At 37.0% G+C, this 24,577-nt stretch overlaps 1 protein-coding gene and 1 long non-coding RNA gene across 3 annotated transcripts in view; one reads left to right on the forward strand and one right to left on the reverse strand.

Moving 5' to 3' along the window:
- Positions 1–7,348, reverse strand: part of TBC1D32 (TBC1 domain family member 32) — a 125,517-nt gene extending 118,169 nt beyond the window's left edge. Inside the window, exons 1-2 of the mRNA XM_081140074.1 lie at positions 7,261–7,348; positions 6,900–7,055 (exon numbers count right to left, since the gene is read on the reverse strand). Of these exons, the coding sequence (XP_080996200.1) occupies positions 6,900–7,054 (155 nt within the window). The 5' untranslated portion in view covers position 7,055; positions 7,261–7,348. The remainder of the gene's footprint in view (positions 1–6,899; positions 7,056–7,260) is intronic.
- Positions 7,349–7,404: 56 nt separating this feature from the next.
- On the forward strand, positions 7,405–16,274 carry LOC308558408. 2 transcript variants are annotated; one of them, XR_013998997.1, is made up of 4 exons: positions 7,406–7,837; positions 9,152–9,249; positions 10,286–10,392; positions 10,516–13,464. It is a non-coding gene; the product is annotated as an uncharacterized lncRNA (long non-coding RNA). The 2 variants fall into 2 exon arrangements; XR_013998996.1 differs by lacking the exon at positions 10,516–13,464 and adding an exon at positions 16,202–16,274 and having other exon boundaries at positions 7,405–9,249.
- The last annotated feature ends 8,303 nt before the right edge of the window (positions 16,275–24,577 follow it).

A 24,577-nucleotide genomic window follows, 5' to 3' on the forward strand; every position in this document is an offset into this window, starting at 1 on the left:
CAGAGAAGTATCTCAGACAATCCAATATACTGTATTTTCCTTCATACTGTTAGGCTCATGATAGCATTAAAATTAGTTTGCAAACTCAGACAATACAGCAAATATGAAAGGTTAAGAGTTCTAAAGGAAGATAATTATTTTATGAAACATGTTTACTGAAAATAAAGAGCAATGATTATAATTAATACCATGATTTAGAAAGGTTGGAGTTTTTGTGGTCTCTCAAATGACAAAGATAATTTAGGATGGTCCATTTTGTAAATGCCACTATGTTCAAGACTTTCAGTTTGAACATATCACTGCGTAAGAGCTTGCGTATATGCAGTACAGGAGATCAAGGAGAACCTGAATAATTTTCTTCCCATAATTATGAGTCCATCATGGTATCCAGTATATAGTCTTCAGTCTAATATTTATTAAATTATGAATGTGCTCTAAAGAACAGCCACCTTTCCCAGGTAACCAAAGGATTTCATTTTCAATTTTAACTGCTTTTGATTGAGATTTCCTGCCCTGCCCATTTCTCCTCAGCTCTGAGCACATCACTGTTTCCTAGAATCCCCATGGCTGCTTCAGTAGTTTTCCAGGCCTGCCATAGACAGCGCAGATCTCAAAAGGCAAGTAGAAATATCTGACATGAAGCCATGTGGTACAATAGCAAAAGTACAAGCTCATAGTAAAAAGTCCTGACCATCAGCTCCAGCTCTACCACCCTACCTATGTGACCCTGGGAAAGTCTCGGTTTTCTAATCTGTAGCTTGGCAGTGACCCAAACTACTTCAACCCACTCTTTTAAATTAAGGAGGCAGTGGACAAAAACTTACTTTGTCATTATAAACTACCAGATGTTTTTAAAAAGGAGTTTAGCAAATGTATTCTCTACTCCCATAGCTTCAACTTCAGATTCAATAATATAAACAGGTGACTTCTTTAGCTCTTTTTTCAGCCAAAATGCCCCTCCAGAATGCCAGATCTGTATGTGCTGGACAAGGCTACTTCATGTTCTTTTACCATATCAATCAGCATAACCTAAACCAAAGTCTATCATCCTACCCACCCTCTCACAAACCACCTTCCTGACATATATCTTGTTAATGGTACCATCCTTCAATCAGATACTTGTGAATAGCCTCAAAAAGCAGTAATAACAATCTTCTCCATTATATCTCATATCTAATTAGCTAGCTATAATTCTATAAATTCTGCCTCCACAACTTTTCTCTTCCTTCCCACTGCCACCAGATTATGTTCACCACCTTTAGCTAAACAATTGTAAGAGCCCTCTTAGTTCATCCTATAAATAAGTGATTCTAGAACGATAGCTTGGATTAGAATCACCTAAAGGACTTGTTAAAAACAGATTGCTGGGTCTCACTCTCAGAGTTTTGATTCCTTAGGCATACAGTGGGGACCAAGAATTTACATTTATAACAAGTTCCCAGGTAGGTGATTCTAACGCTAATGGTACCAGGACCATAATTGGAGAAGCAATGATCTAAACAGATTCTGTATTCAGATAGCTTTTAAACTAGCCTAAGGTTCCTGGAACCCCAATAAACAGATTCTTACTCAAAGAAGCAGTATTAGCCCAAAATATTAATGAATAAATGTACATTTAGTTGATTTATATTAAAAATATTTAAAATACATAGGTATCATTTCATGATCCTCTGCATTAAGCAACTTTTTTTATTAAGAGAACAGACATCATTCCCAATAACAGAATAAACAGGTCCTGTCATTATTTTAGGAATCACGTAGAATGAGTTTTTAATTTTATCTCCCCCATTTAATAGCTGTGTGAGGCTGCCCAAATTAAATATCCTTTCTAGGCTTCAGGGTTTTTTTCATCTACAAAATAGGAAAAGCACGTGTCATGGAAATCATTAAAAGATTCACGATAATATATGCCCTGTATCTAACACACAGCCTGGCATAAATTTAACAGTAAGTGCTAGCTATAATTACTATCAATATTATTAAATTTAAGATACATTTTGTCATTGACATTTAAAGCCCTCTTAGACCCCAATTTATCTTACCAGATATGTCTCATTACTACCCCTCACACATGCCCAACAGTCTCCATGTTTTGTTTTCCCAATACCTTTGATAATATTTCATCCATTTAGTGTTTTACCAACTCTTCTTAAGTAGGATCTTCTTCTGCAACCTAAAATTCTAACTCATTATAAAACCTTTCCTAGTTCCCCAAAACCTGATATTCTTCCTCTCCCAAGCCCCAACAGTATTTTGCCCCTCTCTATTAGCACTCAAAACATTGTTTTGTATATAGTCATGTGACCTGCCTTATCCTATGCTTGGCTCCTGACTGTATCTAAACCCAGATTTACATATTCTTTATATCCTTGACAACAGTATAAATTCACTTATTGGCATGTCATCTGCAGTACTTTCTACAATACTGTAAAAAGAAATACAAAACTTGCCTCAAAAATAGATATATTTTTTAATAACTTACTTTAGAGGATCCTTACTAGGATTAATTTAAGTGAATTCTAATACTATGTAGGTCCTTTCTTTTCAGATTTATTTTTAGCTGACTCTTCCATATTAACATTTTCAGACTTAACATTCTAATTGTGCTGGGAAGATCGAGATTATAATATTATAGCTTTGTATCAGGTTTAAGTCCTACATCTCACACTGAGCAATCTTGCAACTTTAGATATAATAGCTGACTTTGCTAAATTTCAGTTTCCCACTACTACTTAATGGTGATGTTAATCCTAATGCAAAAACTTATTACAGATAGTTTTTTCTTATACTCTGACACTTTTCTCACCAAATACACTATACATATATTTGACTAACCTTGTTACCTTAAAAATAATAAGCAAAAATAAAAATTTTGATTCAATGACACTATTACCAAATAAATGCAGAAGATCTTTCTCCAAATATTCCTAAAACGGGGGACATTAAAACCCAAGAGGACAGTTGTTTGATGCTAAGGAGAAACGTGTTGACCTTATCACATTTCAGAAGCAGCTCAACCGAAATACACAGCAATGTGCCTGATCATTTTGCTTTACTACTGATAAATGTGAATTTTTTCACATTTACATAGAAAAAAATTTACAAAGTTGAGTGAAAGAACATTCACTTTTTCTATTCTTTTTATACAGCTTTATTACCTAGATTTTACAAGAAAATTTAATTTTGTTCCATGATGAATTTCTAACATTTTTAAAATGTTTATATCAAAATATGCAGATACAGAGGTTACTGTTATAACATTTAAAAAAGTCTAGTATCAGTTTGTTTCAGGAAATCATCCTCTTAGCTATTTAAATAAACAAGAACTTTTTCAATCATATATAGAAAAAAGTTATCAGTAATGGTATGTTTTAAAAAGATGTTTTATTAGTGTAAGCTATGAATTATAATGCTTATATTTGGAATTCTTAAAACAGATATTTCAGAATCATAGGATTTACTATATGATAAACTTAACCATATATCATATTAGTATACAAAAGGCTATGTCAAAAACAAAGAATGAGTATTTTACATCACCTACAACCTTTTGGTCAAAGGTAAAACTTCTGAATCATGGTAAACATTAAAAATGCATTCATTAATTATGGAAGCACACATATATTTATTAGCAATTTCTCTATAAAGGGATAGCACTTTACATGATGAATGTTTTCTTGAAGTTAACACTTAAACACACCAAAGTTCACTAATTTAAAGTCACTGGTAGATTCTTCTGTAAAACAAAGAATAAACCCAATTCAACAAATATTACTGTGTTCCTTCCATATCAAACCAAAAATACCAGAGACAGGGTTATAATCATTAGGGTTGGTAAGTATTTTTTTAAAAAGTAAAACTATACAGCAGCTCTCCATTAGTGGTTTCTCTTTCCACAGTTTCATTTACCCCACAGTCAACTGTTGTCCAAAAATATTAAATGAAAAATTCCATTTAAAAAAAAAAAAAAGAAATAAACAATAACCAATAAGCTTTAGATTAAGCCATGACGAAATCTCTTGCCTTCCTGCTCTGTCCCTCTCTAAACATAAATTATTCCTTTGTCCAGCATATCCATGCTGTATAGGCTCCCTGCTCATTAGTCACTTAGCCACCTCAGTTATCAGATTAGCTGTAGAGGTATCACAATGCTTGGGTTAAGTAAACCTAATTTTATTTCATAATGATTCCAAAGCACAAGAGTAGTGATGCTGGCAATTCAGATGTGCCAAAAAGAAACCTTTAATAAAGTGCTTCCTTTAAGTGAAAAGTTTTGTATGAATAGGAGAAAACAGTATATATCGGGTTTGATACTCTCCTAGATTTCAGAAACCCACTGGAGGTCTTGAAATGTGTCCTCCTGGGATAAGAGGGGACTACTGTAATACAATAATCACTGAAATGCAAGTAAATCGACCCTGGCTGCATATCAGAATCACCTAGGGAGCTTTTTCAAAAACACCAAGGCCCAGCCTCTACCACTCCTCCTCTGCCAGGCCCCAGGAAATTTTGATTTACCAGTATTTTTTTAAATGGCCTTCAACTGATTAAAACCAGGGCTGTTTGTTTTATAGGGGGCCAGTCCAAGAATAAAAATTTCCACAACACATGCACACATAATGAAAGCAATATCCTCTTCCCTGCCTCCCTCCCCTCCCACAGGCCTCAAATCCTGTTGCCACTGTTAGAGAAAAGGGGGAAAATGGGTCTTCTAGAGAATGTGAACAGTTTGCAGTAGAAAAATAGAAGAGGCTCTGAAAAGCAGAGATAGTTTAGGGCAGCTGCCCTATGGGGCAAATCACCAGATGGGCTATACTGCTTACACTGCAATTTCTCCCCAAATGACTACATTTTCCCCCACTTTACTATACTACCCGAAATTCCATCACTATGGACTCAATTACCTTAACAATCATTTTCTTACAAAAATGCCAATGGACTATAAACACCAGCTTCCCCTGTAAGTCTGTTTAATGAGATTATTTTTCTTCCTAATACCATGACAACAGCAGATGGATTTAAGGAAGCAATGTTCTGTTAGTGGAGATGGAAGGACAGATATTCTTAAGTATGAAACACTTTGGGAAGCAATACATACCTAAGTGACTCAAGAACATTTAATGTTAAGGCATTGAACAAAAAGGCAAGAGAAAATATGAGATCTCTTCCAACTCCGAGATTGTAAGATTCTATGAAAATACCAAAGACAAGAATCTCCTCCCATTTTCCTCTCCTACATAAAGATTCCTTCCTCCTAAGACACAGATCTCAGGCTAGTGCAGCTAACACATGAATTTTACTGCCTATACTTTTAACACTACAAACTACTCAACTACTGTTAGGATTATAAATCTTACTTTTAAGACTACACATTAGTTATAATTTGAGTGTGTCTGGATTGATTTAGGTTGGCCACAAGTAAATCTCTTCAGTACACAGTAAATATTAACTATGCAAGTTAATCAGCAGGCATTTAACCTATCTAATGAACTGCTGAAGAAGAGTAACTTACATTATTATAACAGTTGTTAGACTGCTGAGAAAAACCGAAATGATCCATGCTTAGCTTGAAAAAAAGCATTTTAAAACTGACACAGCTAAAGCAATACTTATAGGCAATTGTGTAGCCTTAAATGCTTACATTCAAAACAAGAAAAGCTGCAAATTAAATGAGCTAAGCATTCATTACGGAAGTTTTAAAAGTTTCCCACAAAGAAAAAAAATAATAAAGAGCAGAAATTAAGATCCAATAACAGCTATTAGTAGTGGATTTAATGAAGAAATGAACAAGAAAATCATGGAAATACAAAAAGAACCATATGTATAACCAGAAACACTAATGAAATTAGAAACTCCACAGTAACAAAAATTCCTTCCACACTTTTAAGACTCCCTTGAGAATCTGGTGAAAAAGTATATGCTTACCCCATAAAACTGTAAGCAAACACAAACTGCTGCATAAAATCTTAAAGAGCTCCAGGGTCCCTGATGCCCATATATGAAATGAGTAGGAGTTTCAGATAAAGATAACTTCAGGACACCCAAAAGTCAGTAAAGGTTAAAGTAAAAAAAAAAAAAATGAAAATGTCATCTCTGTAAGATGAAAATAAAATGCACACACTAAATTAATACCACTACTACTACTAAATTGAGACACCCAGCAGTAAACTTTTCAGTGGCTTAAATTATGAGTCAAATCAAAAGAAAAACACCTATCCTTCAAGATTTACCTGAAATGGTACCTTTCTCATTAAACTGCCTGCCGCTACTGCTTCCCAGCCCAAAGCCGTCTGCACCTGCAGGCCGCCCGTCCCGCGCGCACCGCGGGCCCCGCGCAGGTGCCTCCCCTTCACGGAAGGCTGAGCCGTCCGGGGAGGCAGTAACCGGGCGTCTGCACCTGCAGGCCGCCTGTCCCGCGCGCACCGCGGGCCCCGCGCAGGTGCCTCCCCTTCACGGAAGGCTGAGCCGTCCGGGGAGGCAGTAACCTGGCGCCAGCGCCCCGCAGGCCGCCTGAGGGACACCCGGCGCGGCCACTGACGCATCAGGGCAGCGAAGAACGAGAGTCTTTGAAACGCAACGTTTTTTGTATAGTGACAGTAATACTCTGAAATAAGTGCTCCTAAAAGAACATGGATAACTTATAATTAAGGTCTGTGAAGCTCAGGAGAAAAATAATGGAGGGTTAGGGTACGTTGGTGTGGCAGTAAAACAAAGCAAGCAGATGCTTTGGGAAATAAGGAAAGAATACATAAATAAACTCGGTATTCGGATAAATGAAATCATGAACCTCCAACTTGGGTGCTATTTTAACAAAAATCAAGTGCACATTTTCTCATCCAAGTACACTTTCACTTTGCTGTGTCTGCTGGGTCGTTTGCTTAAGACATCAAAAAGTTTACTTGTGAAAATTTTCATCAGTTTCCTCCAGACGCAGGAGGATCTCCTCGGCGCACTCCAGGGACGGCGCGCCCGTGATCTTCTCCTTCACGCTCTGGAACAGCTGCCTCAGCATCGCCGGCAGCGCCGCCGGCTCCTCGCGGGGCAGATGAGCCATCCTGTCGGAATCAGCGCGGCGCCGTTAATCCGGGTCCGAGCCAACGCCGCGCGCTGCGCACTGCGCACGCGCGCCCCCGCCGGCCCGCCCCGCGCCGCGCCGTTCCCCGGAGACCGCGGCAAGCGCTTTGGGGTGGGCCCTCGCTGGGGAAAGCGAGCCTCCTTACTTTGGGGACGCAGGGGTCCGCGAGGCCCCGCCTTCCGTACCCGTTCCCGCTCGTCTTCAGCACCCACAGAGCTCAAGGTGCCCGCACGTAACCGCAAAACCCAGACCTCCCGAGGCTCTGATGGGCGGGGCTGACGGCGGGACGTCGGCGCTACGCGTGACGTCAGCACGTCGGCGTTGCTTCCTAGGCGGGAGGGGGTGCCGGTAGGGGACCCGCGGGGTTCGTGGAGAGCTGGGTGCCCTCGCGCACCCTCCCCTGGGATGGTCGGTGGGAGGGGAAAGAGTGCGAAGGAAGAGGGTCAGTAAAAGGGAGAAACTAGAAGTGAAACCGAGAGTTGCCTGAAAGGCCTCCATTGAAGTGCGAATGGTACTGAAGCGCTGCCGAGCTCTTTCCCTCCAACGGCGAGTCCCGCCCGTCCCGAGCGCTCGCCGAGAACCCGGGAGGGGCGCCCTCAACCGGACGGACGAAAGGAAGGGACAGCGTGCAACCGGGCCGTGAAGGGCTGTGCTGGAGGGCTGCGCGGCGTGTGGGGACGCGGGATCGCCGTCTCACCAAAGAAGCGGACCGAGCCGGACGGGTGGAGGACAGGAGCCTGCGAGCGGAGCGCCCGGTGCTTAGTGAGTTAGAGGACGCGAGGGCCGGAGAAGCCGGCGGGCGGCGGCGGGGGTCCGAGCGGCCCGTCGAGGGGACCAGAGGTTGACCTTAAAGTATGAGGCAGCCTTGGCCCTTAGAGAGACCCCCCGAGACGCCGAATGTAAAGCCCCCTCTGCCGGAAGCTGCAGCGGGTAGTCGTGTTTCCTCGTCCAGTTTTCAGTCGAGATGAGTCCCCAGACCACGGTCATGTCCGGCTACGGTGGACCAGCCCAGCCCCAGGCTACTGAACAGCGGCTCCGCGGCAGTCAGCTCCCGTACCGGCCTCGCAGCTTCCTTCCTCGCAGTTTCCTTCCTCGCAGTTTCCTTCCTCGCAGATTACTTCCTCGCAGGTTACTTCCTCGCAGCTTCCTTCCTCGCAGGTTACTTCCTCGCAGCTTCCTTCCTCGCAGTTTCCTTCCTCGCAGATTACTTCCTCGCAGGTTACTTCCTCGCAGATTACTTCCTCGCAGGTTACTTCCTCGCAGATTACTTCCTCGCAGGTTACTTCCTCGCAGATTACTTCCTCGCAGGTTACTTCCTCGCAGCTTCCTTCCTCGCAGTTTCCTTCCTCGCAGATTACTTCCTCGCAGGTTACTTCCTCGCAGATTACTTCCTCGCAGGTTACTTCCTCGCAGATTACTTCCTCGCAGGTTACTTCCTCGCAGGTTACTTCCTCGCAGGTTACTTCCTCGCAGATTACTTCCTCGCAGTTTCCTTCCTCGCAGTTTACTTCCTCGCAGTTTCCTTCCCCGCCCAGCGCCTGACAGACTCCGCGTGTCAGCAGAGTCGATGGACTCCGATGTCTGTGTTTTCACTTACAGGCCAAAAGCCTATGTCTTTGCTAGCCCGAGCAGCATGTTTCTTGGTAAAATGTGTGCTTAATTTTGATTGCTTCACTACTACATTAAGAAAAAAAAAACAAAAACATACTAGCAGACTGCGCGCACTTGTAACGTTATGAGTGGGTGAGGCTATAAAACTCAGCATATGTACATGTGCATATGTGTGTGCGTGCACATGCATAGAATCACCAGCAAGGTGACTACTACATGGACTAATAAAGTGAGTTGTACCGGCAACTCAAACTCAGGATTAATATAGCCATTAGTGATTTTCTGTCAACTATTATTGGTAAAATACAGAACAAAATTAAAAATATTCTTTCCTCGATTTACATCGTTTATATATTCATGGAAAATTCAATGTATTAAAATTGTCAAATATTATTTTTGTATAATGGACTGAGTTCCTACACTCAGATACTTATCAAGAGTTTTTTCGTCTACATGAATGTCCAGCAGGACCATTGAAATTCATAAAGGAACCAGACCCATTCTTTTGGTGTGGGAAATTGACCTGTGTGTATTTCAAGATGTTGCTCACACTACAAATGCACGTAAGTGCCTTTGACTCATTGTAATGACAAAATGTCCCCATATATTTCCAAATGTGTGGCGGGGTTGGGGGGGGGTGCGGTGTTGAACTGCAAAGATTGAGAACTTCTGTTCGAAAGGATATATCTTAGAAAGAAGAAAAATAACCTTAAAAGAATACTTGAGATGCAAGAAGAAAAGATAGCCAAAAAGAAGACATGGAGGATAATGCATTTACGTAAATCTCAATAAATAGTCTGTATAAAATAATCTATAATATTCTAATTTGTTAGGATAAAAATGCATAGTACTAAAATGCTGTAAACAACCATGTGTAAGTTGGAAGTACAACCATAAGTTGAAGTATTCTGAAATCCTTGTACTTTTCTAAAGGGAGTTTAAGATATTAAACTTGGTTAGGTAGGCATGGTAAAATTTCAAATGTAATCATTAAAAGATTAGAATTTAAATTTTAAAAATGAAGGGAACAAGAAATAAGGAGAGGAAAAGTCCCAATTAGAAAAAAGGCAAGAAAGAAAACAAAAGCATAAGAAAAATAGGAAAAAATTAAAATGTATAAAGATTCGCTACATGATGGAGAAAAAGTCCAAAATACTGATATGTCTAAATGACCTTAACCCTCCATTTAAAAAAACTGTCAGGTTGAATTTTAAATTAGCCAACTATATGCTATTTATCAAAACCCTAAAAACATTAAAAAAAAAAAAAAAAGAACTAAAAAGGTGGGGAAAGATAAACCAGGTGAATATTATCAAAAGAAAGCTATCAAAACTATATTTATGTCAGCAAAAAGAAAATTGAAGAAAAAAGATGTTAGTGATATAGCATATCACTTCATGATTTTTAAAAAATTATTTAATTCAACAGGAAGACATAACAATTTCAAATTTAAAATAAGAAAAATTCTTAATCTCTTCAAAAGCCTTTAATAATTTTCCAAAGAAGGTTTATAAGCATGTTCTTATAAAATATCCTTCAATAAGATGCACTTCAAATTTAAATACCTAAGATCTATGTATTTTAAATTTTCTTTTTTAGATTGCAGGAAACAGATGGGGAAAATATAACTGCTTCAGCAATTACACAGCATTTATGAAGACCTGAAATATCATTTGTCATTGTTAAAGATACAAAAGCCTACCAAGGTATCTAAAAGCTGTTGTAACAACCTAATTACCTTATCTTTTATTCTGTAATAACCCTATCATTTTAATGACTCAGTTTGTCTCTTTATCATCTCTGCTTCTACTGCTGCTATCTTTTCTCAGTGCTTCCTCCAATCAAAACACCTAAGACTCTGTAGTGGGTATCATGATGCATAGCCCAGATCTCCCTTTGCATCTCCTTGGAGTGTTGGCTGCTGACATTTCACAGCCAAGTCCCTCTTCTGTAACTGTGGAAGAAGAAAGCGGCCATGCACAGGGTTGTGCTCCCTACCTGAGAAAGGTCCATGACTGGTCATTGTGGGCCATCCCTCTTGTCTCAAGTGAGGCAACTCTGAAGCACCATCCCAGCTTCAGAACTCATGATTTGCTGAAATCTCTATTACAAGGGCATTACACTTGAACTTCTCTGTATTCCTAATTTTGCTTCCTAAACTCCTACCAGATATTGTTCCCAAGAACACACTAATAAACCTACTGCTTATGATCAGATTCTCAGAGTCTGTTTCCAATGGAATGCTCTCTGCTACAGAATCTGATTGGGTCAATTAGATATTATCCCATTATTCAATACCTGATGTCCCTAATAGGATGTTTGTGATGATGGCATAAACTCCTGGTTTTCTTTATGTCTATTCTCTACGTGGTAGACTTTTGCCAAGGTGCTGCTTTTTGTTTCAAACATATATGGCCAGAGTAGAAGTGTCAGTTGCCTAAAACATGGTGTGTGTTTTTATGTGTTTGCTTTAATAAGAAACAAAAATTATACTGTGGGCATAGATGCTTAGGTCTCATGGACTTGCAGTGAGATAGCACATTTAAAAGACTAACAAAGGCCTTGAATTTGGAGAGTGTTCAATAATTATTGGAAATTATCATATTTACCCAACTTTGAATTGAATATTTTCATAGAATTTGCCCAGGTCTGACTTATATAATCTAATAAGGGAGTAGAAATACTACTTCTAAACTACCATAAAACTATAGCATTTTTGAACACAGGGCAATGGTCAAATTCAGGGATAAGAGTCCTAAGTTGGAAGCCTCTATGATCAGCACAAATGCCCATCAAATTCCACAGAGCCATTTATTGGGCACTGAAATATGGCCACCATCTCCATTGAAATTGTTTCATACACATAGAAGCTGGAGACAAGAGTATAGAATGCTGCTCCAGAAAATGTCACATTTCAATGACCATGTTTGCCAGCTCATACAAAACCAAGAAAATGCATAAAACATTTACCTTCCCAAGTATGCAAGTGTACTTAATTTGCAAAACCTAATTCACGTACAGAACACTAGCTGCAAGGGAGTCTAAAAATGTCATTGGCAGTGCTACAACCTTTGTAGAACAGAAAGGCACAGTAGAAGGAGTGTAGGTTTGGAGGTGAAAGAGTCCATCTATATGAATCACCATTGTAGCAAACAGCACCATAAAATCTAGAAAAAACTTGATCATCAATGGACAGCTGAGCAAGAATTCAATTTAACTCCCACAACTAACTGACTTTTTGTACTCATTCAACTAACCAGATTCTATGTAATAACCTTTCACCTTTGACATTGGTTTCTCATGTATGTATCTATAACTAACTATTTTTAAAATTTATTTTAGGATATGGTAAACACAAGTAAATTATATAATTGGTAGGTTACTCATAATGTTTCTTTGCTTTTATTTAGTTTTGGTGGTCAGTATATAACTTCATGTCTGTACACATGTTTAAAACCAAAAAATATTGAGCTAATGGAATGAAAACAAGGTCAGCCAGTTCTGCTGTAAAGATACCGTTCTGGCAATAAAAGTATTTCTTTGAGATAAACATACAGTCCTATGAGAAAGAAATAATAAAATCTAAAGCCAAACAAATTGCAACTTATTACTTCACAGTACTATTTATAGTTTTCTATCCAGTAATAAGTTCTAAGGTGCTTTTTAATATACTAAACATTATTGAAATAATTTCAACACTTAGTTGGTGTATTTATGTACTGTAACTGACACTCAAACCAGAATAGTTATAAAACCATACCAATTGGTGCCCACCTTGACACTACTAATAAATGTCAAAGCTCATGCATTCCCTGATTAGCCCAAATATATTAGTTTTCAGTTGAGAAATAGGTTTAAAAAGTCTTTGTGTAGTTGATTCTCAGAAACATATGGTCATCTAGATTATCAGAGACCAAGATTATACATTGTATGAGAAGAATAAAACTTTATCCTGCAGACAGAGGCTCCCATTATTTATCAAAGATAGTGCAATTTATATTCTATACCAGATCCTACCCCCTTGCAAGTTTGGGAGAAATATCGATTGTGTCTCTTATTTCTGAAGCCACATTAGGAAGATTCTCCCTCTCTCATCCCCTGGCCAGCAGGTATAAGCAAGTGACTCTGTTTGAGTCAATCAGCTTCTACCATACGTAACTTCCTTTGTTGGTAATCCAATGAAAAAGGCTTGCTATCTTTTCTGCTTACTTCTCCTAATCATAGGCCACTATAGGGATTTTTTTAATCACACAAAACAAACACTTCACACACCACAGCATTCAGATGGCAAAAAGTAAATGGGATAAACCACAGGAAAGAAAGAACTAGATTAAAACAGGGTCATAAAGCATCAAATATACTAGTATAATGAACATTGCCATTGCCTTTCTAATTTATAAAAACCATCTCACCTCAAGATGGCAGCAATATGTGATGGCTATTACACATATTTCAATAACAAAAGGTTTTATTGAAATCCCATGACCCACAGTATATAGTAAAAGGCAAAAAAAATATAAGTAGCCATGCTGCTAAGTTTTACTTCATTGTGATCTTTTACTAAAATTGCTAATCCTCAAAATTGCTTTCCTTTGGGATTTTTTTAAAAATGTAAAGAATAGGCACTAATGCTAAAACAAAGAAGTAAATTAATTTATAAAATACTTCTCAAAAATATTAAAAAATTCAAATTAGCGATATAACCAAACATTAAACTGAAGAAATTGAAATGTTATGTTATGATGAATAATAGACACAAAAAATCTCCAGCCACCCTTGTAATTAAAAAAAAAAAAAAATCAAAAACAAGATAACTATTTTAAATTTACAAAATTAGTTTTAGAGCATAAATATATTTAGGGTTGAATAATATTTAATGAAATAATTAGTCTTTTACAGTGTTATTAGGAATGCAAATAAGCAAAATCTCCCTGGAAAGTAAACTGTCAATATGTTATCAAGAACTTTTGACTCAGTAATTCCATTTCTAAGAATCTACTCCAAGGTTCAGAAATGCAGTTGATGGATTTATTATAAGGATGTTTACAGACATGTTATTTATAACTTTAAAAAATGGAGAAACTTCCTAAATATTTCATAATGTGTTGAAGGTCAAATAAATTATAGTGCAGCCATATGCTGTTAATGTCAACCATTTAAAAAAAATGTTTCCTGTGAATGTTTAACAACATTCATAGGGGAAATATTCACATTTTAAATAGAAAAGTTTGAAAGTAGATTATGGACATTCACTCAATATATATTTATTGAGTGTCTATAATGTGCAATGCATGATCATGTACTAGGCAACACACACACACACACACACACACAAATCACAACTATAGGTGAAAATTTCTTCTACCGTAACTGCAATATTAGTATATATAATGCTGGACCTAAAAAAATTTTAATACAGGGATGGTATATGTACACTAAACCCTCACTCACTGTAAAAGAAAGCGAATGGATTACATCTAAAGTTGATAAATTGGTAAATAATGGCATAGTTGTAATATATTGAATTAATAAGAAAACTATTGAGAAAGTGAAAAACATTTGTTTATGGTTTCTTCTGAGAAGCTGAAACTGTGATAGGGTTGGGGCATCAGTGAAGCAGAGGTTCTTGCTTTTTGTTATAAGCCCTACTACCCTATTTGATTTTCATGAACATATATTTGTACTTTCATTTTATAAACAGAATGCCCTTTTAAAAGCTGGCAGTACATGGGAGACCAATAAATAGCACTACTCTTTCTCTCTCGAATGGGAACTGAGAAATAAACGAAGGAGTCAGACAGCTGGCCATAAAATATCAACTTCATTAAAAGTTTAATTGAAGAATGATGACCTATGTATCTAACACAACAGGCTTGTTAATATTTCACCACTAAATTAGCCTTTATCCACCCAATAGCTTAGCTGTAAAACAGCAGGCAGACAGAGCGGAACAGAATGCATGCGTGCTGTACCACTGGGCTGACGCTAAAACTCAAAAGGGAAGGAGTTGAAGCAAATGTATTTTGTTTCTTCTAGAGTCCTGATCATTTCTATAAAATCTCTCACTAGCCATCTACTAATCAAACATATATAATACATATGTTATGTAATAGATACTTTGCTACATGCCATGCTAAGCCCAACAAACAGTAAGACAAGACTGCTGTCCTCAATAGCTCACAGTCTGCTGGGAGAGACATTTCGCATGTAAAGCATGTAAGGTAGACATGTATACAAATAATTAGGCAGGATGCTGCATATCATTCTGAATAATTCCCTCCAGTTCTAAGAACCTGTGCTGGGGAGATGTTTCAGTTCATCAAGTATTTGTCCATATGAAGATAGTAGTGATTTTTTTTTAATTTTCCTTTAATCTTGGCATATAATATTTGTATAATCTGAATACAGCTGTAATTGTCTAACTTATATTCTTCAGCTGCCTGTCTCCCTTTATTACTTTTGAAATCTGTTCTCTGGAACAGGTTTTTCATATGTAGATTTAAAATATCCTTGTTTTCCATATATTTGTTTTCTTAGTGGCAATTTTTAAATTTATTGACATTAAGTCTCCCGACAATAAAATTGATCTTATTCTTTTATTTTCCAGGGACTTTTCCTTGTTGATACTGACCATGAACATTAGGACAATGCCTTTTGAAGATAGCAAGGCACTAAAATAAACTGAATTAGAAAAAGCAATCTATTTAATAGAATTTGATGACTTGAGTTTTTCTGTAAATTTTTTTCCCAATACAAACACAAAAAAATTACTGACATAACCCATTAATACCCACAATATTCTAGTGAATTATGAAATTATAGTAAAATGTCAAAAGTACTGTTAGACTACCAACAGTAAGCACTGAGTAATTTTTTTTTTTTTTAATATATCTTTATTGATTTCAGACAGAGGAAAGGAGAGGGGGAGAGAGAGGTAGAAACATCAATGATGAGAGAGTCATTGATCGAGCCCACAACCCGGGCATGTGCCCTGACTGGGAATCGAACCCTGATCGCCTGGATCCTAGGTTGATGCTTAACCGCTGAGCCACGCCCGGCCGGGCTGAGTAATTTTTAAAGCCTTTATCATTTCAAGAAACTTATTCTGCTATTAAGCAAGGTCACCTGTACAATATATCTTTGTTATAACCAGAAGCACACTAAAAGAAACATTGTACTGGATTTTTTCCACCCCTTTATATTATTTTATTTCATCACCATTTATCCCACTATACCCTCCCCCTCCTCCACCCATTCCCCCCACAACAATCACTACACTGTTGTCTGTGTCTATGAGTTCTTTCTTTTTTGTTTTGTTTCTTTTTGTTTGTTTGTTTTGTTGCTCAATCCCTTCAACCCCTCAGGCTCCCCACCCCAACCCCTGCCCCAAACTGTCAGCCTGCTCTTTATCGATCTACGAATCTGTTTCTATTATTGGATTTTTATGATGTAAAAGGTATTTGGCCTGTTAGATGTGGCGATTTGAACACACGCATTTATTTCTACTCTGTACAGGAAATCCACTAAAATGATGGTAAAGAAATACAAAAGACATAAACCCACAAGGACAAGGAGAATGCTGAGAGGAAGTGACAGAATATGGTTTGTGCAAGTGCGTAGGCTGTAGGTGAGGGTTTACCTACTCAGACATAAGCCGAAAGCCAGGGCCCTCGCAAGCCCTTTGTGGGCCTGAATCAGGCCCCGTCTTCTGTCACTGGCTTGTACTTTTGTGCTCTTGTACCTACTCTCACCACTCTGTTCAGCATGGTACTGGAAACCCTAGCCAGAGCAGTCAGGCAGGAAAAAAAATAGAAGGCACCCAAATTGGAAAGGAAGAAGTAAGTTATCTTTGTTTGTAGATGATATGATTTTATAAAGATAAAATCCTAGACTCGACTCAAACCAAAAACTGTTAAAACTAATTCATGAATTAAGTAAAGTTGTAGGATACAAAATCGACGTACAGAAATTTGTTTCTGTATACTAAGAATGAAACACCTGAAAAAAATAAAGAAAACAATCCCATTCACAGCAGCATCAAAAATAATAAAATACTTAGGAATAAAGTTAACCAAGGAGATGAAAAATCTATACACTGAGGCAAGAAAAAGATAAATAAAATGCTTGAGGCCACACAACCTAGCTGGTAGATAATGGTACTGTATTCAAAACCAGACAGTCTGGTTCAGAACATGCCTTCTTAACCTCTACATTATATGTACTATCTCTTCAAACAAGGCTTATACTTAATTTATAAACTATAAATAATTTTATTACTGGTACTTGCCCAAAACAAAAAATGTTGGAATTTAAAGATATTTCATAATAACAGAGCATATATAATGAAATAAATTTTCTTAATATGAATTTCAAAACAGTCTTATGCTCGATAATAGAAATAATATACTTTGAACTGCATTTCATTTACTCCAATCCATCTACTCACTTTGATTTCTAGCTAAAGCTGACATTGTTACCATTACTGAGTAACGCACACATACTTGGTGTGACTTATTTGAGAAAAAAGTAGCAAAATCACTTTTTTCTGCATCTTCTTAAGTGAGGGGCAAGAAAAGTATGTCAGAGTGTTTGAAATTTGTAAAAGGAAATTTTCACTAAGAGCTTTCAGGAACACCTAGTAGTTTCTGCCCAGGTGTGGCACAAGTGGATGGAAGCTGTCTGCAGAGAGTGGTGATAGATGATGATAGATAGATGATGATAGATGATAGATAGATAGATGATAGATAGATAGATGATAGATAGATGATAGATAGATAGATGATAGATAGATAGATAGATAGATAGATAGATAGATAGATAGATAGATAGATAGATAGATAGATATAGATAGATAGATAGATAGATGATAGATAGATAGATGATAGATAGATAGATAGATGATAGATAGATAGATGATAGATGATAGATAGATAGATGATAGATAGATAGATAGATGATAGATGGATGATGATAGATGATAGATAGATGATGATAGATAGATGATAGATGATAGATAGATAGATGATAGATAGATAGATAGATAGATAGATAGATAGATAGATAGATAGATAGATAGATAGATAGATAGATAGATGATGGATGATAGATAGATGATAGATAGATGATAGATGATAGATAGATGATGATAGATGATAGATAGATAGATAGATAGATAGATAGATAGATAGATAGATAGATAGATAGATAGAGATAGATAGATTATAGATAGATGATAGATTAGATAGGTAGATGGTAGATAGATAGATGATAGATATAGATGATAGATGATAGATAGATGATAGATGATTGATAGATAGATGATAGGTGATGAGAGATAGATAATTATATATTACATATATTGTAATTTATTTAATGTATACTATCTATACTTGGCAAAGCTAATAGATACAAATCCTATGGTTGAATCTGGGTTGCTTCCCGAGAAAGTGATATCAGATTTCTCCATTGTTACTTTAGGGGCATAATAGGGGTGATGGGTGTGAACCTGGGGACACGGGTGTAAGTTAAAATTCATGGTCACTTTAGAGAGTAATGCATGTAACAGAAATGTGGAATTGTTCCAACAAAGCACTAAAAGGGTCAATCTGTGGACACATATATCCAATGATCACCATGGTAACAATCCTGATAGCTATACAATGACCTTTCCTTCATCATCTCAAAAGATAGTTCTGAGGATGGCCTATACTGAGGCTTTACCAGGATCATCTCTGTAGTTGTTGAAATACAATTGCCACTTTTATAGGGAATTGCCTAAAAAATGACTTTTTCATGAAACAGCCTGAGTCCCTTCAAAAACAGTACTTAAGGGACTATTTTGAGAAATGGTGAGAGCATTAGCAACATTCTAAGGGTTGTCCCCAGAATCACCTAGATTAGGCTGGTTTCCAAACCATCCTATTATGCTGTTCCACTGGACTCTCTAAATATGGAATTTAAAACCTAAAAACTTTTTAATTTGTAGATGAGTTCATACACAAAGCTGTTTAGTTTACTCTGAAAATATTTTGTGCTGTTTTTGTGAATGATCTTTTTATTGCAGAGAGATGAATGTCTTAAGGGAGAACATCAGGAAAATCTCATTTGGAAAACTTAAAGTGTCTGCCATGTAATAATTTTCTTTCTCTTCATGGGAAGTAGGTGAGATTAACAGACTATGATTTTTGTCTGCAGTTCTTACTCAAAGAACTGTCAGGATCCACAGCTCTTTCCTAGAAAATAGGCTGTTATCCCTGCTGAAGAAGAGTGTTTCTTGCAGTGTGTAAATCTTCAGCTTGGAGCAATGTTGTCTAGGTATGAGTCTCGTTTTTTTCTGTTTCTATGAAGGATAAAGAGAAACTTGCCCTCAGTGCCCCAGATGAGGTATGAGGATCATGAGTGGGTCTCACCATGGGCCCACAATTTCTTCCTCAAAGAGAGTAATAAAAGGGTTTGGAACATTTTCACCCCTTATATTAAACCAGCCCTGCTAATAGAAGCTCCACTGTAGGTGCTGAGCAAGCTCTTTGTCATCCACTCCCATCTCTGGAACTCCAAATCATTTGGAAAGTTAAAGAATCCCACCTTCAAGCAGAGGGCAGGAACAGTGCAGGTGGTATCTGGATATTGCTTCTCACTGTGGTTGAGATAGAATAAAGGGACAATGAAACTTTTTTGGCTGATGTCTCTATCTTGGAAACTTACTGGTTTCCTCTTTGTGACATGACAATTTCAACAAGTAGACTAACTCCAAATGGGAAAGTATCTCTATTTTTGAAAAGCACTAGAACTGTACAGAAACCACCTAACTTTTGACTGAAATTCCCCAAACATTGACCCCGTGTAAGTGCAGATCTGAAATAATGTAATAAAAAAAAGAAACAAAAGTTAACAAATTAAAAAGTAAGTGTAGAGGATATGAGGAAAATGTGCTGACCTACTAGTAACTTAGGAGGTACATGCGGTCTGTAAGACTAAGAGCAAATGAAACTATACATAAGCTCTAGAGTGGATAAAATTTTTGCTCCACAGTAGTGCAGGTTAATAATTTTAACACTGCTGTCCAGGTATGTTGGAATTGAAACACTAAGTTGATTATAGCAGCCAGGTGTCTCACTGTTCAAATGGGAGTTTACAGATAAACAAGTAGAGAAGGCTGGACTGATTCATGTGGTTGCTGATTAAAGCTGGAGACATCAGTATGAATTCAGGTTTAGCTTAATACAGATGCAGATGGTTACATATAGAAATATTTATAGATATGTCTATATACGTGAGCCAGTATACACATGTGTATTTCCTTGTCATGTCAGTTGAGAGGGCCTAAAAACAATGAAACCCCCAAAGTAAAGAGCACACCTCGTATTCAAATCTGGTTTCTAAGACCACTCTCCAGTAAAAAGGAACAAGGGATCCTTGGATAAATAGCTAACTCTAAGACTGGCATAGGAAATATATGACATGCCTGGATCATCTTGTAGTGTCAGAAAGCAAGGAGGTGTTCAAAATAAAACAAAACTTCACAATGATGGAGGTAAGTCAAAGGGCCAAGGAAGCCAATTCATATAGCTCTCAGTGACCAAAACTATCTGAGCAACAAAATAAAGTGGTATTGAACTATAACCCAGTATAAAATTAACCCCCATGAGTTCATAAATTAATGATTGAATAAATAAGTTGAGGGAGAAAAGACAAATCTCTCATACAGAAGAATTCCAAATATAGAAGGTCTTTGAATTACAATGGTTCCACCTAAGACTTTTCAACTTTACAATGATGAGAAAGCAGTACATATTCAGTAGAAACCATATTTAGAATTTTAAATTTTGATGTTTTCCCAGACTAGGAGTATGTAGCAGGATACTGTCTAGTGATGCTGGGCTGGGGCAGCAAGCCTCAGCTCCCAGTCAGCCACGTGATCATGAGGGTAAACAACCAACACTCTGCAGTGTATTGTTACTTACGATTATTTTCAACTTATGATAGATTTGTGAGGGCTTCTGTAGACACTCTGCCCTCCAGTTGGAGCATAACTCCCACTCCTTACAGGTGAGCTAAGCACAATGACTTCCTTCCAAAACTACCAGATGGAAAGAGAGGAAGAAAAGAGTAAATTTACAGTAGAGAAACCTGGCAAAGACTACCTCAGCCAGGTAATCAAGGCCAACGTCAATAGTTGAAGTCATGTTGACAGCATGTACCTTTGACACGACGCGATGAACAAAGCACTTTACCTCTCAGAACCCACAGAGCCAGTCTAATAGTGAAAAAAAATCAGGAAAACCATAATTGAGGGACATTCTGCAAAATACCTAACAAATACTCTTCAAAATTGTTAAGGTCATCAAAAACAAGTGTAAGAATCTGTCACTGCCAAAAAAAGCTTAAGGAAATGTGACAACTAAATTTAATGTGGTATCCCGAATGAGACCCTAGAACTATAAAAGGACATTTGGTAAAAACAAAGAAAACCTAAATGAAGTTTTTACATAGTTGCTAGACTTGGTTAATAGTAATCTATCGATATTGGTTCATTAATTGTAATAAATGTACCATACTTAAGTAAGATGTTAATAATAGGGGAAACTGGGGAATATATGGCAATTTTCAATACTATCATTTCAATCTTTCTGTAATTCTAAAACTTTTCTAAAAAATAAAGTTTATTAGAAAAAAGTTACGTATCTCACTGTGTATATCTAGTTGAATTTATGGTCCTTTTGCAAGCACAGACAGCCTTGTCTGATTTAACATATTTTATTTTATTTTTTAAATATATCTTTATTGATTTCAGAGAGAGGAAAGAAGAGGGAGAGAGAGAGATAGAAACATCAATGATGAGAGAGTCATTGATCGAGCCCACAACCCGGGCATGTGCCCTGACCGGGAATCGAACCCCGATCGCCTGGATCCTAGGTCGATGCTCAACCACTGAGCCACGCCCAGCTGGACTGATTTAACATATTTTAAAGTGTTCTTCCAAAATATCAATTTAAAATATTAAATATTTTGAATCTTTAATGACAAAAGAATTATATGCTCTAGGTGTTTGAGGAGCTAATACAGAGATATGCAAAGATAAAATTAATTATCACCCTGCTCTTCTATCCTGCATTATTAATAGTCAGATATGGGTGCTTCAGACCATTTGTCATGAAAAACATATATAAGCTCTTTTAATAAATTATAATATATACATTACACTGGAATTTGAATTTATCACTTCATGTTGATCACTCATGAACACCCAGAAAAATATATATAGTGTTAGCTCTCTATATAACATCACAAAATTCCCTATTATGCTAATACTAGAGTTTGTATAACCATAACTTTATGGATCCTATTAAGGTTTCCTGATTTTACCCTTTCTGTAATTTAATAAACATCTCTTACAGATATCCTGCTACAAATATGGTTTTATTTCTATAAAGTAGATTCCATGTAGTGTATGGGCATTCTAATTTAAATAAGTTTTCCAGGTTTACTTTCCCAAAAGTAAGAAATTAACATTCCAACTAACAATGTATGACAGTAACTCTTTCCTTATTTCTTCACCAAGTTAGATATCTCTCTTTAGAGTTCGGTGAAGAAAAAATGATATCTCATTATTGCTTTAATTTCCATTTCCTTGGCTAATAGAATGAACATCTTTTCATATATTTATTTATCATTTGGATGTTCTTTCATTGTTTTTTTCTATTCAGTCTGTGTCCATTGCTTTCTTTTTCTATTGGATCATCTGTTTTTTTCTTAACAAGTTTGGAGATATTCTTAATTAGGAATATTATCCGACTATGCCATAATTAGGGTGGAGTTAATAACATGCCTACTGTGAATAGTTATTGCGAGAATTAAATTACTTGATGTATGTAAAGCACTTAGAACAGTGCTGGTTCATGGCAAATGTTCATTAAATGTTAGTTGCTATTTTAATTATTTCTACTATTTTTCCCCAAAACATTTATCTTTGGAACTCATTTGGAATGTAATTTGCTATAAAGCATATTTTAATTATAAGTAGACAAATATATCTACTTTTTCTTTGTATCTTGTAAAGGTCCTACTGGCCATTTTGTATAAATTTTCTCCTATAATTTTATCTAATATTTATATTGTCTTTGTTTTATCACTTAGACCTTTAATCAGTCTTGGGCTTGGTTTGATATATGGGATGAGAGGATGGTTCTTTTTTGTTTGTTTTTGTTCTTTTTTTCAGATGGATAACCCATTAGGTTAGCATGATTTATTAAATACTAAATAATCCTTTATCCATTAATTGATATACCACTGCTGTAATATATTAATTTTTTGTATATCCTTGTATCTTTTCCTGAATGCTTTATATTTTAGTTCATTTTCTCATGCCAATACCTTACTGATGGTTACAGGGGCTTTATAGCAGGGTATAAAATTGAGTAAAGCAATTTCTCCATCGTCCTTCTTCATATTTATATTGTTTACTCCTGCTTATTCTTCCATTTGAGTTTTAAATGAAACTATCCTTTTCATGTGGAGAATTGGTGGGGAGGGAAGAGTGCTTTCTGCACGCCTTTCAGGAAACCGTGGTGGACTCGTGTGCTGTCACTCAGGACAGCCACAATCACACACCTCCCTAACACTCATCATCTCTTTTCATCCTCTCACTTTCCAAGCTGCATGTTCCTACTTTCTGCCAAATAAACTCTGCCACCAAGACCTGGTTTTAGGCTCTGTTTTAGGAGGAATAAAAACTAATATACTTTTCTTCTTTAAAAAATAAGAATAAGCCAGGCTGGGCATGGCTCAGCGGTTGAGCATTGACCTAGGATCCAGGAGATCGTGCTTCGATCCCCGGTCAGGGCACATGCCTGGGTTGTGATCCCCAGTCGGGGGCGTGCAGAAGGCGGCCTATCAATGACTCTCTCATCATGATGTTTCTATCCCTCCCTCTCCCTTCCTCTCTCTGAAATCAATAAAGATATATTTAAAAAATAAGAAGAAGAATGTTTTATAACTATAATTTATCCCATGAGGGATACTTTAGCTGATTCAATGGGGTTGGTATGAAGTACATTCTCTGTTAATAATTTCTGTGTAATTGGTGATTGGTAATTTGAGTTTCTTTATTAGCAAATAGATACTTTGGAGAGTTTTACTGATTTAAAAGTAGCTAAGCTTTGGCACTCTCCCTCTCGAGAGCAAGCCCATACGTTTCTTCTCTCTCGGCCATGTATCTTTACTTTTCTCTCCTAAACTCTAAGGGTCCCCCAAGAGACTTACAACCAGGGGAGCAATGGGCACCTGCATCTCGCCCTGGGCTAACCCCCTGAACCTGTCTCCATGGCTGCCTTTTCTCTGACTTTTCAGTAAGCCAACAACAGCCTCGCCTTGGCTCACTGCTTTCCTATAATGTCTCAGTGAGCCAAAGCAGAGCACTGCCTAGGCTCTCTCCTGTTTCTTCTTCCATCCTAAGCCCGTCTTTGTTTCACTGTATCCAGCTTTAATAAATGTACTCTCAAAATAAAAAAAATTAAAAATGTAGCTAAGCTCTGTACAATTTTAATTAGAGAATGTGGTCTATATAAAATCTCTGTTATTAAGATATATTTTGTCTTCTTTTGTGATGAAGTATATTATCAACTTTTACAAATATTCCATGTGTATAAGAAGAGAATGAGTGGTCCCTGATGAGTGTAGGATCTATGTATAAATCTACTGAAGTGAGTCAACTTCCTACTAATACTCTTTAGTTTGAGTCCATCTTGTTCTATCAAGTAAATCAATTTTAAAAATCATATTCTGTTTTTTTCTAGTTTTTGCTTTGAATATTTCATGGGTAATATTAGTTAGTGCATGCATTTTTATTTACTTATAATTATGTAGTTTTTAATGCTTTGCCCTAGAATTGTC

Source organism: Miniopterus schreibersii (genome assembly GCF_964146895.1).
Source record: "Miniopterus schreibersii genome assembly, chromosome: 6".
Taxonomy (NCBI): domain Eukaryota; kingdom Metazoa; phylum Chordata; class Mammalia; order Chiroptera; family Miniopteridae; genus Miniopterus; species Miniopterus schreibersii.